An 18,869-nucleotide genomic window follows, 5' to 3' on the forward strand; every position below is an offset into this window, starting at 1 on the left:
AGGTTTGCTAAGATTTATCCTGGGGTGTGTGTAAAATGAAGCAAGCGCCCACAGATGTGTGACTCGGCGCGCTTTCTGGAATGTTGGTTATTTCTTCAAGTCTCTGGCGCAGACAGGCAGTTACTTCTTTTAAGCATCCAATATAGTCAAACAAAACCAAGCAAACTAAAAAAGTCTGAAAAGATTTTTGTCAGTTAAAAGTGTATGATGTCTAGACCCTGTTTGGAACACGTATAAGAAGTGATGATGTTTTGAATATCTGTAAATGCAAGCCTTTTCACACATGCTGTATACAGTTAACACTTAAACTGAATGAGAAATGAAAATGTCTGTCATGTCTGTATATATCTAATGAGGAATAGAATAAAATAACTTGCAGCGTTTAGCACAAAATAAGTTTCAGAATTTGAATCTCTTGAGCAAGATGAGTCAAGTGTTTTCCTACAACAGTAATTTCTAACATGGTTTGAAATGTCACTTTCTTGTTTATTTCTCTTGAATTCTGTAGCTAAAGCATATTTATATGTCTAGTCTTAAATGTTTTATTTCTTTTAAAACCATTTGCTTTCACTGAGAAAGTTACAATAGAGAAGTCTTGCATGTAGTGTATTGATTGTAAGGCTTTCTCAAAGACTTTTCAAAGAAAAGCTGTATTAGTAAGCGTTGCTCAAGCTGTATCTCATAACCTAGAAATGATGATAGATACTACTAATCCCTAGTCCTACTTAGTTTGGAGTTTGTGGAGGTCTACTTTACACCTTATATGATAAATAACAAGTTATAGGCAGTGCTTTTCTACAAAAAGCATGTGCCTGAATTATTACTAGTGGTGGATGTGTTCAGCGTGACAGTATTTCGTGTGTGTCATTGCTGACTGAGAGGTGTGTGTCCCTGAATGTTGAGTGTTGGAGGATTTGGCAGCTAAAGTAACTATCTGACGATTCAATTGGGCTTCACAAATACGGCATGTCGTATTTCATTCTTTTTTCGCTACAGGATTGATCTTCCACCCACTCACAAACCATCCACATGCGAGGAGAGAGCATTCCCTGTACCACAGAAGGAAGCTATGCTTCAGGTGGGTATGTGGTTATATACGTCTTAAACTGAGGTAAGAAAAGCGTTAACTTTGTTCTGTTAGTCTGATTGGCTTTCCTGGTAATGTATAGTCTTCTGATTGTTGGCTCACAACCAAGAGGTTTCCTTGTACTTGGGTGATACCCGAGTCTTAGGTCCTTGGTGTTAAAGTCATCCTTAAAGGTCAGGAAACTGGTTGATAGGTCCTTTTTGTGTCTCCAGTAGCATTTAACAGCCTCTGCTCCTCTTGAAGTAGAAAAAAGCTATAGTTGGAGTTTTCTGGCCATCAAGAGAATATACATAGTTTTAAAAAACTTACCTTTGTTTTGGGGGGAACAAATATATTTAGTAATCTTAAGAACTGACTTGAGCATCATAGCCTTCCTTGCCATTCTTCTAAGCTGTTAGGGGCTGAATAGTGGGGATATATTAGAATTTGGGCTGTTGTGTGTCTTATTTACCAAAGTATGGTTTTGGTTGCCAGTGAAAATTATTAAATCACTTTGAAATGTCTGTAATTATGTAACTTGTAATTTTATCTTTTTTTTTTTCTTGAATTTACCAGCAAGAAAAGACTGTACTAGTTGTGTCGCAAGTACATGAAATTTTAGTATGCTTTCAAGGGTAGCTTCATGTGATTTAAAGTAATGCTGTGCAAACAAGATGGCTACAGGTATTAAAGTTCCTTATCAGCGTTAGTGTTTGTGGGGGTGTAGTTTGATCCAACAGGAGGTGATACAAGGGGAAGCTAATTCTAGCAGATGAGGCAGATAGAGTAAGTGGGGAGCAAGGAAGGGTAGGACTGCCCTTAGCTACAGCATGGCTTTGTACTGGGTTGGGCTGCTTGTGAAACTTGTGAAACCACTGTTTGCACTAGGAAACACAGAAGGGCCCTGTTTGTGGGAGACAGCATGGAGTAGTTCATTATATGAAGTGTAATAGTCTGTTCGTGAACGCTATAGATCCTGACTATAGCCCTCAAAGTGTGATTGGTTTTTCTTTTTGCTTTTTTGTCTGGTATATATTAAAAATCAGTCAGTCTGATTTTTAGGTTTCTAATTAACTGAAGAAAACTTAATCACCTAACAGTATTAGTGAGAACTGGTTCGTAATTATTCTTAATGGAATTTTTGTTCCATCACCAGTGCTTTGTGTAAATACTATGATTCTAACCACTGATGTGCTGAATTATAAGACTGAGGTAATTCAGGCAGTCAATTATTTATAACAAATAGTGTTTTTCCAGTACTCCACTGTACCTTTGCAGTTTTAGGGACCAATAAAAGCCTTTTTTCTGATAGAGGCATGCTCTAGGAAAAAAATCTTCACTACTTTCAAGATGGATTTTTATGGATATCTTAGTAATGCTGAAAATACACTTGAGGATTTTCTTAATGTGATTGCTGGTTACTAAAGCTCACCAAATAAGAGTTGCCAATAGAAGCTTTCCCCTTCTACATGAAAGTAACGCATGAAAAGAACATAGCTTATTACAGATATCACATTGAGTAGTACTTCTTCATACTGTTGCTAAATGAAGAAAGAAACTTCTCTCAGATCCCTTGCTACTTCTAGTAGCAGCCTGATTATTCTAACTTTTTGAAGGTATAAAATATTTAGTTGGCCAAAAGCCTAATAGGTTTTTGCCTTCTGATCTTGAAGGCGGTGTAACACCTAGGATGGCACAAAAGAAAAAATGCTTTACTGTGCTCAGGCTGGGCGTCTTGTGCTAACTATGTAGTAACTCTTCTGTCACTACAACACTCAATGAATGCGATGGTGAGTCACGCTTCTGCTAATACATTCCTATGCCTTAAGTATTATGGTAAAATAATCTCTTGCTTACAGAATCGGGAGATACAGACTGTTGTGGTATTTGTGCATCTGTAGTGCTGCTAGATGACAAAATGATGACAAAAGGAAATGCAGTTATTTGTCCTTTACAGGGCTACTCATAAAGTGTATACCGTACTGTTTTCCTCTTTGAAACTCTGCTGTCTTTGAATTCTTTCTTGGTTTTGCTTACTCTGGCTTTTGTTAGTGAACACTTAAGAACTAAGAAAAGGTGAAGCTGTCTGCAGTCTTTGTTGAACACACAATAAAATGTTTTATCTAAATATATTTTGTAAATAGAGAAAAGACCTTAAACAGACTGAATTGTATACTCATTGCCCTCAAGCTGGATAAATACAGTTTAAAGTTGTTTTGGGGAAGGGAGGAGAGTGATCTAGCTCTCCTTCAGGCTTAAATGTTAACTGTGCTTTAGTTAAAAATAATGGATGTTGGCATAACATTGTTAGTGTACCTGTTCTTTTTCTCTTTTGTGGAACTCCAAAACTGAAAAGAGCTGGAGGTTGAGTCTTCCTAGATGATACTACCTAGAATCAGCATGTACTCTCTGTTATGCTTTAGGCAAGAACTTCTACTCTATTCAATAGAAATACATGTCAAAATACTAGCTTTAGCCAAAAAGTGATTGGTTGCATTGTTTTGGTGTAGTAAGCCAACGCTTGAACAGCTGTAAAGAGGTAGGAGCAAGTTAGCAGCCTGTCGCTACGTCTCATCCTGTTGGTCTAGAAGTCAGTACTAGCCGTGTATTCTGGGTTCCAGGTGCTGCTTGAACTGCGCAGTCGTAAGTGAGAAGCATGCTGGTGAAGCCTCTCCAGGCGGCTCAGATGAAAGCTTCTGGTTACACTGAAAACTGCAAGTGACGCATCACTGCATTGTCAACAGCAATAGATGGTCTAATTCAATCTGAGCAGAAATGTTAAGCTTCACAAAGGTGCAAAGCAAAGTTAAAGGAGAATGAACTTAAATGGTGTCTTCTGTATGCTGACAATAACAGGATTGAAAGTGGATTGATTCAATTTAAGCTGACTCTGGCAAGTTGTTAAATGTAATGTGCAAATTTTTCAGTCTCTTGTATGGTTATTGTTCAAACCATGCACAGAGGCTTTTTTGGATCTTGTATTCCAAAAGTATTTTGGATCAAGTATTCCAGGTGCAACTGAAGAAGCTGCAGTTCTCCTGTTTGTGTCCTAGCTGTTGTATTTTACTAAACTTTACCCATGCCTGAGTAGGTAGGTATCGGTGTTAAAATGAAGTGGGCTGTTGCAGATGTTAGATAGTACTAGATAGTCAGTGTCTTTCATGGTTCATCCTTCAGACTTGGAAGCTTAAGTATACTTTAAGAATATATTAGTGTTTACGTGCTAATGTTAAATAATAAGCTACGTGTATATGTAAAATTACTGTGTAATGGAGTACTCATAATAATTTCTCAGTACTGATATTTGCAGATAACAGTTTACGTATACATGTGAATAATTTAAAAATTGAGAAAGACTGCTTCACTTATGGCCCTCAAAGTGAGGCAAAGTACAAAACACAGGAGTATTAAGTGGAACAAAGGAAAAAATAAGGCAGTATAATTTAATTTACTGTGAAGACTGTAGGTCATCTTTATTAACTTTTTTTAGTGACAAAGCTATCGCTTTTGTCCGGGTGGTTTTTTAACAGTCATTGTCATGGAAATACTATTTTGATACTCAGAACTATTTTTGGCACATAATGTGAAAGAGCAGTGAGCAGCCTGAAGGTTACGTCTTTGGTGAGAGGGGTGTCTCTGCCTGGCACATGAGTTTTGTGGTGAATTGAGAGGAAGTTGAGCAATGGAAGAATTCCAGTGGCTTAAAAAAGAATTCCTCTGTTGCATAATATTTATAAAAGGAGTGGGAGAGGAAGCACTAATTCAGGCATCCTTTGAATCATTACAGTTGCTTTCACTATATTTCAAAGAATATATTGCTCAGAAGCAAACTTTACTTGCCTAGAAACATGACTGAGATGCACAGTCTTTGACACTGTGAAAACTGAATTCATGTCTGGTTTGCTTTTGAAGGAAAGCAGGGGGGAAATGTAGTTTTGTACAATGGAGTGCATGAATGTTCAGAGTTCTTGAAATATTAAAAAATAATAGAGCTTTTTTGTAGTGACAGAAATAGAAGTGGAGAAGGGAGAAGCAGCCCAGTAGGTAATTCTAGCCATGAGAAGGCTGACTTGAGACTGCCAGCCTGAAAGAATATGTCACGTATTTAGCCAGGCAACCCTGTCAAATGCTAAAGCTCCTTAATGGTAATATTTGTATTTCTGTTTGACACGGGGAAGAAGATGATGGAATTTTATTAGCACAGTTAAAAGCATATAACGCTATTTACTGAACGAAGGCATTACTGGATCAAATTTGAAAAGATCATCCACAGTACTCTGAAACCTAGCATAATATTGATTCATTTATAGATTGTGGCACTCTTGCACTTTTCTAGTTGTGGGGTTTTTTTCCTAATGGTCTTAATACAGGTGGGAATGTCTCTTCCTTGATGAAGAAGGAAGCATTATTGTTATAATTTGCCTTAGATTGAAGAGCTGTTTAGGCTAACAAGGAAGGAAGGAAGCACAAAATGTGCATAGATAAACTCATCTGTATTGATAAAAGGATCTTACAATGGAAAAAACAATTAACCAGATAGAGACTAGATGAGGCACAAGCTTTTTACTGGTGGAGGCTTTTGTAATGGGATTTCTAAATTGGAAAGGATGAGAAAATGTAAGATGATGATGATGGGATAATTGCTTTAGGCTTTTAAAGGACTTGGAGAAGGAGCATGTTTAAAATGAAACTCAATGCTTTTATGAAACTCTGGAAGATGTAAAGGTAAGTATCCAAGCACAAAACCCCAGGTACACTGTGTTTTTCTGCATAGAAACACTGTAGCTCAACACCAGCTACAGTGAACCTGACGATTTTCGTTCAATCACTTGCTGCATGGCAGTAAAAGGTACAGCTTTGTTCTGTAGCAAAGATGTTGTGTTTGCATACCACGTGAGATTTTCTTTGCCTCTAAAATTAATTGCATAAATGAACCCACTGGAGTTTCCAGTTCTGGTTTCCAGTGCTTGTCTAAATCATGTCTAAATCCACTGTTGGTAGAAATTCTTGAGCAGGCAGTTTTTTGCTCACAGAACATTAGCCTTTGGTGGTGGTGCAGGGGTTCTTGTTCCTCGTGTGTTTCGTAGTCATTTAGTTTGGAAAAGAACTTTAAGACCATCAAGTCCAACCATTAACCCAACACTGCCAAGTCCATCACTGAATCATGTCCCTGAGCACAACGTCTGCGTGTGTGTTAAACACCTCCAGGGATGGTGATGCCACCACCTTCCTGGGCAGCCTGTGCCAGTGCCTGACCACCCTTCCCATGAACAAATTGTTCCTGATAGCCAAAGTAAACCTCTGCTGGCAGGACTTGAGGCTGGTTCCTCTTGCCCTGCCACTACTTACCTGGGAGATGTCTACACCTCCTACACCCCCTCGCTACCACCCGCTGTCAGGCGGCTGTAGGGAGCGATCAGGTCCCCCCCGAGCCCCCTCCTCCCCATGCTGAGCACCCCCAGCCGTGTGCCCCAGCCCCTTCCCCAGCCCCCTGCCCAGCTCTGGACACGCTCCAGCCCCCCTACGTCCCTCTGGGCCTGAGGGGCCCGAAACTGAACCCAGGGCTCGAGGTGCGGCCCCACCAGCGCCGAGCACAGGGGCACGGGCACTGCCCTGGCCCTGCTGGCCACACCGTTTCGGATCCGAGCCAGGGTGCTGTTGGCCTCCTGGGCCACCTGGGCACACTGGGGGCTCATGTCCAGCCGGCTGCTGACCAGCACCCCCGGGCCCTTTCCATGGGGCAGCTTTGAGCCGCTCTGCCCCCAGCCCGCAGCGCTGTGGGGCTGCTGTGACCCACGGGCGGGACCCGGCACTTGGCCATGTTGAACCTCACACAACTGGCCTTGGTCCATCCGCCCAGCCTGCCCAGACCCCCCGCAGAGCCTCCTGCCCCCAGCACGTCAGCACTCCCCCCAGCCTGGTGCCAGCTGCAGACCTGCTGAGGGTGCGCTCGGTCCCCTTATGCAGATCGATAAGGGTATTAAACAGGACTGGCCCCACTACTGAGCCCTGGGGCACACCATGTGGAACTGGCTTCCAACTGGGTGTAACTCCGTTCAGCACCACTCTTTGGGCTCAGCTGTCCATCCAGCTTTTAACCCCACACAGAGTATACCTGTTCGAGCCGCGAGCAGCCAGTTTCTCCAGGGAGATGGGAGATGCTCTGGGAGATGGTCAGAGGTTTTGCTAAGGTCCAGGTAGACACCACCCATGATCTTTCCCTCATCCACTAAGCAGGTCATCCTGTTGTAGAAGGAGATCAGGTTCATCAAGCAGGACCTGCCTTTCATAACCCCACGCTGGCTGGGCCCAATTCCCCCAGTTGTCCTGCGTGTTCTGTGTGATGGTGCTCAGGATGACCTGCTCCATAACCTGCCCCACACCAGGGTCAGGCCGACAGGCCTGAAGTTCCCTGGATCCTGCTTCCTGCTGTTCTTGTATATCGTTGTCACTTTGCCTAATCTCCAGTCTGATGGGACCTCCCCGGTTAGCCAGGACTTGATAAGTGATGGAGAGCGGCTTGGTGAGCTCCACTGCCAGGTCCCTCAGCACCCTTGGGTGGATCCCATCTGGCGCCATAGACTCGTGTATGTCTAAGTGGAGCAGCAGACCACTAACGGTTTCTTCCTGGACTGTTGGGATTTCATTCTGCTCATCATCCCCGTCTTCCAGCTCAGGGCTGGAAGTTACCCTGAGGGTAGCTGGTGTTGCTATTAGAGACTGAGGCAAGGAGAGCATGAAGTACCTCAGCTTTTTGTTTCCTCATCCTTTGTGGCAACGTTCTCCCCCGCAGCCAGTAAAATATGCAGATTATCCTTCGTCCTCCTCGCGTTTCTAATGTGTTTGTCAAAACATTCTTTTGTTACGTTTTACAGCAGTGGCCAGCCTGAGCTCTAGCTGGGCTGTTATCTCTCTAACCTTTGCTCTGTGTAACCTCACAACATCCTTGTAGTCCTCTCCAAGGGGTAAGCTCTCCTTTCCCCCGCTCCCCAAGTTCCAGCCAAAGCTCTCTGTGTAGCCAGGCCGGTGGTCTGCCCCACTGGCTCGTCTTTTGGCACGTGGGGACAGCCTGCTGCTGTGCCTTTAAGACTTCTCTTCTTTTTGCTGCTTGATGTGGTGACTTCATGCTCTTAGCACAGGTATGAAAGAGCAGTGTCTTCTTCTGATAAGTGGTAAATCACATATTCTCAGAACTGGTCTGCAGATTGCATTCTAGGACCCAACAAGCAAACGCAGTGTGGCCTTAAGGGCAGGGGTAAAAAACCCTTCCATTTAATTAGAAGACAGAAATCATGGCAAACTAAAGTTGGAGTCACAGGCCTGTGAAGATGGTAGCAAAGAACTACTGGAAGTGTGGAGTAAGTAGAAAACATTAGAAGATTATTTTTTTGAACTTGTTACACAATGCATTTGCAGGTCACGTTACAAGTTAACTCAAAATTGCTTAAAAACTTGAACTAAATAATGAATGTGGAAAAGTAAAACGTTAAGGGCAAGGGAGGAGAAAAGAATGAAGTGTTACTGAGATTGGGTTCTTTGCCAAAATATTTTTGAAGGTGAGAACGTGGGTGTATGACCAGTGCAAACGTTACCTCCCTGTTTGAATTTTTGTTGGGTGTCTGGGGGGGCTTTGCTGTGAGACCTGCAACTTTGCTACTTCATGTTGTTGCTACCACTGTGAGGCTCTTGGGGAAAGCAGGAGTTACCAACCAGGAACAAATTGCCAATTGTGTAAAAGCTGTTGCTTTAGCCTGTTGTGTCCCTGTACGATTAGCAGTGAGGCACACAGGGAAGAAGTTAATTAGTGATACCATGGTGTAAACTATATCCTAAACTATAATTCTTAGGTAGCATTGCTTGGTGTGATTAAAATTGGCCATTCTTCCATTCAGGCAGCTGGTGATTAACTGTCAGTCTGGAAATAACCTGTTTCACTAAAAGTTACTCCACCATAATGGTGACCAAAAAAAAGAAAAGTTTTTTACAAAAGAAGGTGTCGAATCTTCTGTGTCAAGTAAATGACGTTATCATTAATATATTCTATAGCTTGTCTAATCTAAAATTCGTGATCAAAAGTGGCCCCTCAGTGAGCTGACTGAATTGCAGGAAGGTTTTCTGCTCCTGCCTGAGGAAGTGTTTGGTTGTGCTAGTTCTTCCCTGGGAAAAATACCATTATTCACAGAGCTGCAAATGTATAGTTGCAGTATAGGTTTTTATTAAACTAAGTTTAAGAAGAAAATTGAAGTGTAACATTTAGATACTCTCTACCCCTTCTGATAGACTTTAAAGCCGTAAATACCCAAGAAGGATCCGAGTTGCTTGGGATTTGAAAATACGCCTTCAAGTGTGCTGTGTAACGTGTGCAGTGTATTTATTCAATAGAGCCCAGAAAAAGGGCAAGGAAGCATTTCTTCCTGAAATGAGTAGAACTTTGTCTGCCAGATAAAATCAAATTAGAGGTGAGTATATAAACATGCACAAAGTGACAAGTTGTGTTTATTTTAATGGTTTTGTAAATAATTGAGCGTCTGTTTAGCTCTTGGGTCAGAGTTTGGAAGGTCTTACGTTGTCTGTCCTCGAGGAGACAGTGCTCTGCTCTTGTGTTGTGCTTTGACTGTTTAGGGGAAAATCAGGGAGGCAGTTCCAGAACTGGGCTCTTATTAGCCCAAAATCTAACTTAATTTACATGTTCAAGATGTGTATATATAAGCTAATCAGTGCTGTAACTACTAATTGCATGGAAGTATTCAGCAACTTCATGTATGCAGGCAGGTGTTGGAAATAATGACCCGTTTGCAGTGAAGAAAAAATTATATCCAACTATTCTTAGCCCGAATAGGTTTATTATGAACCGCACAGAATGCAGCCTGTTTGTATTCTGTTCTGATATGAACCCTGTTAAAGAAATGAGCTCTTTGTGATACGATGGCTCTTTACTAGCTTTGATTGATGGGTTTCTTTCATGCGGTTACTCTTACCGCAGTGCAGTTGCCCTCTCCTTTGGCAGAAAATCACAGGCACCATATATTGGTCCACTCTGTCTTCCATAATCTTACAGCTGTTCAGGCTGTGTCCTGCTCGTCTGTAAAGTTTTACCTTTCGAGTCGTAACTGTGATATCTCTTAGACCAGTGGCAGTGTAACCTCAAGGTATATGTTTGTTTCCTTTGGCTATACCTGAGCCTGTTATTTTCAGCTGCTGTAATGTTATTTCAGCTTTTTTTCCAACTTGGTCACCTTGAGGCTGCTGATGGCAGACAACTGGTGAAGTTGTGATATTGGTTAGTGGCAGACTGGAGCTAAAACATGCGGGTTTAAGCTGCAGAGTTCTCTGTTTTCTGAATAAATCTGATAGTCATTGAAGGCTCCTTATACATGACCCAGATACACTTAGTTGTATGTTACTATGAAGAGAACTTCTTTTATTTACCCTCTTTACGCAACAGGAACTGCATGTTTTCCAGGAGTTTTGCTGCCTTTTCCAAAAAAATCCCAGAGGTTGCTAGAGGGCTGAGGTTTAGGAGGATGACTGAGGGAGGAGAATGAGTTGGGAGTCCTGAGCTTTACCAAGGAAGCTTGAAGTTGGTGGGGGAAACATCTTCTTAGTTGAGAAATGCTGCTAGTGGATTGTGACTCAAGCAGTCTAAGTCCCAAGATCCCACTAGGTAGAGACCTGAGCAAAACCTAAATGCCTCGTGTCTATGATTGGATCAGTGTGGTAAATCACTCAGATAAACATCTGTTCTTGTCTGCCAGCAGCTGCCAAGTGTAGCAGTAGTCTGCTTGTTGAGATGAGACCAAATTTCCACTTTAAGCATGAGACGATCGGAGGACCCGTGGGGCACTTGAACAGTGTTTATCGCGGTTTGTACAGGGCTGATTGGCTGAAGGAGGCAGTTGGCCGTTGTGAAAGAAATACTGGAACATGCGATGTTCTTCCTACCAAGTGAAGGACCATTGCAAAGAACAGAAATTTACTTGTTTTCCTTTGGATGTCAAAACAAAAACCAAGAAAATTAAAGAGAAACCACACACACACAAAAAAAAAAAAAAAATAAACCCACCAAAAAAACATATTTGAGGAAATGAGATTTTGCTAGTAGCAGAATAGTGAGGATACTAGGCTGTCTGGGAAAATTATTTGTAGTCCGACCTGCTTTTGAATAGTATCTCCAAACACTGTTCAGGCGAGACATAGGTATGGGTGATTCTACTTCAACAAAATGTCTGGGTGAGCTCTGGCGGAAGTTCCCTTCTGCCAGGTTTTTCTAGCTTGCTTCCAAGAGCACAGCAAGTGTGCTGATTTATGTGCCAGTGTAGCTGCTTTTCTAACAATAGCATCTACTGATAAACACTAATACTTCTGTCTTTGCATGTTAACTGTACATGAAGTATAGATAAGCTACGTGTAGCTCATTTTTCTTCAGTTGCATGCAGTGAGCAAGACTTCCATCTGGTGCTGTTTCTTAGATGGTTTCAGCTTAGCTGGTTATGAAGCATCTGTGTACTTGAATACTGTTTTGGTTGCCATGAATCAGTAAAATGTATACCAAGTAAGCCACAACTATGGCCTCTTAAAAATCAGGAGTACCAGCAAAGACCAGCTGTTCCAGGGGTAACATAGTTGACATGACAAGCTTTGTAGGATACAATTTTCTATCTAGAAGTTGTGTGTCTTCACTCTTTAACCCGTGTGTATTCTAATGGACAGGGGTAACATCTGCATTATTTACGTATCTTCTGTGTACCTGTAATTTTACCGACCAGTGTTTGCTCTCTGGAGCTGAGGGCTAACACCAGCACTCGTGTCAGGCCCAAGTGGAGTGGTGCCACTGGGAGTGCTGGTGGCTGCCGTGGCTCAGAAAGCTGCTGAGGGCCCCGGTACCCCTGGGAACCGTTCTGGTGCGAAATGTCAGAGGGCAGAGCGCCGCGGGCCATCTGCCAGCTGAGAACCTCTGCTTTTGCCATGGACTTGCTGTGAGACCTGGCTGAAGCATTAAGCGATAGAGACGCCTCTCAAATGCTTTGATCACTAGATCACTGTCACCTTATGACTTTTTTTGTTACTGTGATAGCTATGTGCTGCTATTGAGTTCTGAAACTTAGTGTTAAGCAGCCTGTAGACCTGTATTGATCTTGGTGGTGGGACTCCAGGGGACAACAGAGGGCGAAGAACTGCAGAACAGACTTGACTTTTGAAGACTACTATCATAAGCAGGAGAGGGAATCGGGTAGCAGGACCCAGCTGGACAGCAAGTTGTTGTTTGTGGTTTTTTTTCCTACTCTAGCATAGCCAATTTTCCAAAGGACTAATGGGCTTCATGACCCAAGCAATGGACTCCTACCTGAGTTGCAGAACCTACTGCTGTGTATGGCTACGGTGGCATTAGCAAGCCATGCTGAACAGTAGGAGCAGGTCCGCAGTTGATGTTGAGATGTGGGGTGTTCACGTGATGTGTGTTCAGGAGGATTTTGGTTGCTGTCAGCTCTTGTCTTGTCCTGTGGATAGAATGCCAGTTAGTTCCTGATGTACATCTAGCTATCCAGCCTTCCTAGACCTCTGACATCATATTTTGGAGAGACATGCTTTGAGGAACAGGTTCTAGACCTCACAGAAAAAGCTAATGGTAAAACATCTAGGGAGTGTGGGCTGTCAGTTGGAAAAGCAGTCAGCAAAACAAACTTGAGTAGATGAGTTGTAAATATATCTATGCTGCTTTAATTAAGAAGGGTAGAATAAAATGAGTTGTAATGAAAAGCATTTTCTTGTATTTGTTTTCAGTAGTCTCATTAGAAGTTTTAAATTTTTCAGTAGGAAGTGCTTAATTTAATTTTATGAAGTTAAAAAGCAAATGTACTCCCTTCTACTCTCAGTAGCGTACAAGTAAATTCCTTTCCAGTTAATACTTTTGTGCAATATCACTGAGCATCAATCTGTATGATCCTTGTGAAAACCTTTGGATATTTTTTTTTTTAGCCTGTGGCTTACCTAAAATAATGTCATGTTAAGCACATTTGAGAAAGATTAAAAAGATCTATGCTTAAATAAAAAGGTCAAAATTAAATGTATAAACAACACTTCTTAAATTGACAATAGCATCTTTTGCTGCCAGAGATTAACTTGTAAGAAGCATTCTAAATGGTGCTCAGTTAAGACTTCACAAGGCAGAGTGTATTTTGTGATTATTAGCACTTTTGTATAAAGCAAATCTGTGCTGCAGGGTTGAATTTTGACTTGTTTCCACTGTAACTTTCTTCTTTCAGAAAGAACATTTTGCTTTGCAAAGCCAGTACAGAGAGAAGGATACTGGAAACTTGCAGCACATGGTAAATAATAAGATGGCTTGAATTCCTGATTGAGGCTTTCATTTCATCATGTTCCTTAGAATAAGCTTATAAGGAGGTTGTTCATGAAGAACAAAGTATTTGTCCGTCCCAGTCGATGACTTTGGATGTGTTGGTTTGGTGTCCATGAAGCAGAAAGTATCTATCATTTTCATAGCGTGTATTTCCTAGGTAGTTTTGCTGACTGAGTTTAAATACATAGACACTACAGCTTTGAAGTTTTTGTTGAATAAAATAACAAAGCACAGGAATGCTAACAGATGTTTTTATAGTTTGTGATTTGCTTGTTAGCATTTTTCAGCCTTAAAGTCTGACCTGCTTTGAAACAACATTTTGAGGTTAACTCTGAGTAGTTACTATTACTTTGTGTCTGTTACTGATTGGAATTTTTTTCAGTTCCTGTTTCTTGATCCATAGGACTGATTTGGACATCATGCGCCTTCTGTTTTGCTTAAAGCTTTAACAAGAATAGGAATTGCAGGTACTATACGTGAACTGTGAAACTGATATGCTTCTTGTTTGTGTTTAGAAGGCTGTGAATGGAGGGCAACTTACTTGCGAGGTGGAAGAGCCACAGGAGCAGGAAGGTCTGCAGCATATGTATCCTGTTTATCAGCAAACATACTACAAAAATTGGAGCAGCAGATACCCGCCAAACTCAGGACCTGGAAGAGTCTACATCAATCCAAGGGAGCATTATGTATGAATCCGTACCCAGATGTCTTAACTTTTAAGATGCGAGGGGTTTAATACCTGTTGACTGTCTGACCAATATGTCTCATTGGCTTTGCTCTCTAAAGTAACTGGTCTTTTTTCCCGTGGGAAGAAATCGCATGGAGAATTTTATGTAGGTAAACCCTATAGAATTTGAGACTTAACTTGCTTCTAGTTTTTGATATGTATTTGGTTTTGTAGTTCTATCAACCTGCCAAAAGAGAAGAGCGTTTAGCTTTACTAACCTTCCTAGTCATAAGATGTATAAATTAGATTAATTGGTTGACACATGCCAAAACGTAGTTAAGCTGTTTCCCTGGTTATTTCTGGGAGCATTCTCTCCCTGACTGGATATTTTATAATACCCTTACCTGTGTAAAAGTGAGTAAATATGAGCAAGACAAACGAATCCCTGGTGGCATAAGCAGTCTTGGGCTGAAAGTAATTTTTTTGCATCTTTGAAAACTTTGGGATCATTATAATTTTGACTGGCTATTGATTTGTCAGCTAGCTCTACCTCTCCCAGTCAAATGAGCAACTAGACTACCTCTCAAATACTGACTTGCCTGTTTCATAATGTATGTTGTGTGTCTTCCCACCTTGTTAAAAGCGAAGCAATTTTCTTACATCAAAAACTTCGTGTTTCATATTGGTCTTCCCTGTCAGTTGGTGTACTTGCTGGTTGTAGCTTCACACTAGGTCTATGTGAAACTTGGTTGCAAGAAGTAGATTATTAGACTTAACTCTCTGAAAATTGTCTTACATGTAGCTGCATCTTACCTACATACTGATATCTAGCCTTTTTTCCAGGTATGGGTCCTATGTTAAGTGTTGCAGAGTTTGTCTTGTTTGGTAATAAATACATCTCACATTTTTTGGCTGCTTCTCAGTTTGCAGTAAAACTGCCTGTGATGTGTTCTTATGTATTAGCAAGAAAAAGAAAGCCTCAAGCAGACTTCAGGTAGTCTTCAGCACTGTCCTTTAACCTTAACCAGTAGCGTGAAGTAACTGGAGAATGTCCCGATGTTACCAGTGCTAACAGTATCCCACATCAGGTGTTGGTGGGTTTGATTTTGGTTTTTTTGGGGGGGGAAGATAATGATTGAAAAAATGTGCTCAGGATCTTTTTAGAAAAACAAGTTTTCCTTTGGACTGAAAAATATTAAGTAAAAAAAAAAAGTATATAATGTGTTAGTGCTGAAATGAGCTCACAGGAAAATCTTAAAGTATTTTAAGACAGCAGGAAATAAGACAGTGATTAAAATTTGCTAGAGAAACTTAAACAACTAGTGAATTCTATACACATAGGTACAGAATAATGATTTTCAGTCAGATGACCTGAAGCCAAAATATTGAGAATGGCTATGTCATACTGAGCTAGCTATTGTTTCAGAATTAAACATAGTTTCTGTAATATTTACTGTTTTTTCTGCAGATGATTGGATTTTTCAGAGGGAAGAGTCGTAGCTGTAGAAGGAATAAAATTGCAAGGTAGTTTAGTCGTGTGCTGCAGGCAGGATGCCATTATACAGCCTGTATTCAACCTGCATTTATCTCCATCGTAGTAGAAGTTCGAGGTCCCTGCCCACAGAGGGCTGGGTTAGTGTTTCTGGTTTGTTGCAGGTAGCAGTTCGATGATTATGGTTTAGGTGCCTATTTTCTGGACACTGTACAAGTGGACATTAACTGTTCTCTTGCTAAGCAAGAGATTACATGATGTGGGTGAGATTGACAACTGAAGGAATGGCAAAGGAAAAGGTTGGAGAGAATCTATTTCTTGGGAGCTTTCTTTGAAATGCTGTTAACTTGCTTTTTCTCTTAGGCACTGAGCACATTTGCGTAAATCGAGCAACTGGTTTCAATTTCAAAGCCTCCTGTGGTATTTGAGACCTTAACGAGGGCTTATGTGCCCCAAAAATATATTTTCCAGTAACATCAGTGTCAGCAGCTACCTCTTCCCACCAGTGTTGCCTCACCTATCCCTACATTACTGCAGCTGCAAAAAGCATTTACTGCCAGATCGTGAAAAGAAAACACTGTCCTGGCCAAATGTTAAAGCAAAGAGAATGACAGAACATCGAGATAACTATACTGCTTGAGATAATTTGATCAATATCACTGAGAAAACCTTGATACAAACAATACTGGGATATATGTTATAGGATTGTTTAAAGCTGTTATTGTGATAATGCTTCCACTGCATTCATTAGTACAATGTGATTTTGAGCAGATGATCATTTCAGTTTCTATTGTGCTGGCGGATGATGTAAAAAAACAATTATTTTGGGTTGAGACCTCTTCTACCGCCTCTTATTTGCAGATACATTTTTGTTTGAAGGGTTGGAACTTTGGGGGAAAGAGGGGGGAAGGAAGAATGCTATCAACAAAGCTATTATTGCTTTTTTTGGATTTATAAAACTAGGTTGAAGAACTGTAGTCCAGCTGCGCTGCCCACGTTATGTATTGACAAACTAGGGGAAGCTGGAATTGCAGACCACCGGTCAGCGTGTAGTTTGCCCTGAAGTCATTAGGGAGATATATTATGTTTATTACCTGTGAGAAGTGGTTTCTTTGTAACCTGTTCAGAGACATTGCGTGTGTTAAGTTTTTTGAACCCTTGCTTGTAGTCTTAAGTGTGGCTGGAGATTTGAGGGAGGGGATTTGGCAGAGTGCTCTGAAGAAAACAGAAAAACGTCTGCCTGTTAGGATTTCCCACAGAAAGGATTGCACATGTAGAAGTAAGTTTGATCTGCTTTAAGAAGTAGAAAACATTCTCTTTTATTTTTGTACATTTTCAAATGTTTGTATTTGTATTTTGATTTGAATAAAAGCATTGAAGATAGGAACTTTGCATATGTTGTTTAGATTTAAGATTGCTTAAGGTATGGAAAATGCATCCACTTTTCTTGGTGATAAGTTTCCTTCTCTCTGGTTGTATGTGTGGGGTATGTGTTTTTTTCTGAACAGCACCACTTTTGAATACCTGTGGCACCAGATGCTGAAACGAGATATCCTTTCAACGTTTGTTTTATTTAACGGGGGGCATACAGAACTTTGTGTAAAGCCAGCACTTAAGTAAATGGCACAACCAAAATCACTGTTGAAGGAGATCGGAACCGAGAAGAGGAGGAGTTGTGTATGTCTCTAGTTTTGGCAAATGTAGATTGTCCTCTGCTCAAGTATCTTTTAGATTCTACAAGCTAGTTTAATTACAGGAAATGCAAGATTTCATGTTTGGTATGCATCCAAAATGGTTTTGGATGTGTAAAAAAAAAAAAAAAAAAAAAAAAAGGAAAACTAAAAAAAATGTACTATTTATAAAAGGGGAAATGCTTGACAAGAGATCATTAAGGGACCACTGCTGTTAGGTCACAAAATGATGTAACGTATTGGGTATCCAGCTTGAGGAAAGCCCAGTAAAGGTGTTGATAATTCATGAAGAGTGGAGGGAAGGTTTTCACCTTCCAGTTCTTGGCTTTAGCTGCTTTCTGGCAGTGCTCCTGCTGTTGTCTTCTGAGATTCTTTTCTGTATCTTCTCAGATACAAAACTGAGTGCAGAATGCTGTCTTGTATAGGTAAGTCCTTAAAATATAGTATAGTAACTTCTCTGATGCCACAGACCTGAAGCTACTCATGTGAACCGCTGTGTTTGGAGGCTCTGCGTGTGAGTGCTGTAGTAACAGAGCAGGTGGCTTAAGTTGTCAAAACAATTTCGCTTCAGAGATTACCGACTTGGAGAGCTAAAGCTCCAGGCAAAAAAATATTAAAAAATGGCCTTGTTTGTTCTTAACTGCTCAGTTAAGAACAGTGGACACCTAGTGGGAGGTGTCCTGGGTTTTTTTTGTCCACTTGTGGTATGTGTCCAGTATTGGAAGACTGGGTTTGGCTTTTGAAAACATGTTTCTTTCCAGTAGCAAAGGTAATGCTTCATTGCTGCTTACATGTATGACATCCTGCCAATGTCATCAAGACGTTAAGTTTGAGATTAATCAGGCTAGCCTGCATTTTTAGTGGTGGTTCAAAGCTGTGTTACCTGATCTTAAGTATGTGGGGGTGTAGAGCTCTGGACTACTGGGAAACTGAGAACAACCTGCTTGGTGTGGAAAGATGTGAATGACCTGACCAGTTTTTGTGAAGCTGATTCAAGATAGTTCTGTTCTAATGAAATGCTCAAAAGATACGTAAAAGTTATGGTAAACTGTAAATGTGGTGAAAACCAGTAAAAAGCAAAAGCAGAAGAGTGGTTGAATCTCAGCAGAATAACACATAATAAAAGTTTTGGTTTTTTGCCCTGTGGATGTAGATGGCTTAGAAAATTCAGTGGCATTAAAACCTACCAACCCTCATTCTTTTTTTGTTTTGTTTTCTGTCTTGCTGTGTAACTGAGATGACCTGTTCTGAAACTATTTGTAAGCAGTGAGAAACTGCTAGGCAGGCGTGACTTTGCTAAGAAACCAGCCTGGGAAGGGACCTCATTGTGCTTTCCATAAAGACTTTGGCTTCAGAAGCTCAGGCAACTTTTAGATTACGCTGCTTCTGGTATCACCAGCTGCTTGGAAACGTGCAGGCGTATGATTTGATCCTTACCCAAAAACTGGGCTTGTAAAGGGACCTACCTGTCAAAGTTCTGGCCCAAACTTCTAGCAAACCTCAGAGTTCCTGACAGAAAGCAAAGATTTGATGTTTTTGTATTTATTGAAAAGTATGGCATTGTGCATGGTAATTAGCTTCGTACTTCTAGCTGA

The 18,869-nt window shown here is 41.0% G+C and overlaps 1 protein-coding gene across 5 annotated transcripts in view; it reads left to right on the forward strand.

Moving 5' to 3' along the window:
* Nucleotides 1-16,970, forward strand: part of NECTIN3 (nectin cell adhesion molecule 3) — a 69,638-nt gene extending 52,668 nt beyond the window's left edge. For 2 of the 5 annotated variants that reach the window (XM_055802069.1, XM_055802067.1), the window contains exons 7-9: nucleotides 997-1,078; nucleotides 13,330-13,392; nucleotides 13,940-16,970. In XM_055802069.1, the coding sequence (XP_055658044.1) occupies nucleotides 997-1,078; nucleotides 13,330-13,392; nucleotides 13,940-14,116 (322 nt within the window). In that variant the 3' untranslated portion in view covers nucleotides 14,117-16,970. The remainder of the gene's footprint in view (nucleotides 1-996; nucleotides 1,079-13,329; nucleotides 13,393-13,939) is intronic. The other 3 variants (XM_055802068.1, XM_055802071.1, XM_055802070.1) reach the window with 3 other exon arrangements.
* The last annotated feature ends 1,899 nt before the right edge of the window (nucleotides 16,971-18,869 follow it).

Source organism: Falco peregrinus, chromosome 4 (genome assembly GCF_023634155.1).
Source record: "Falco peregrinus isolate bFalPer1 chromosome 4, bFalPer1.pri, whole genome shotgun sequence".
NCBI lineage: Eukaryota > Metazoa > Chordata > Aves > Falconiformes > Falconidae > Falco > Falco peregrinus.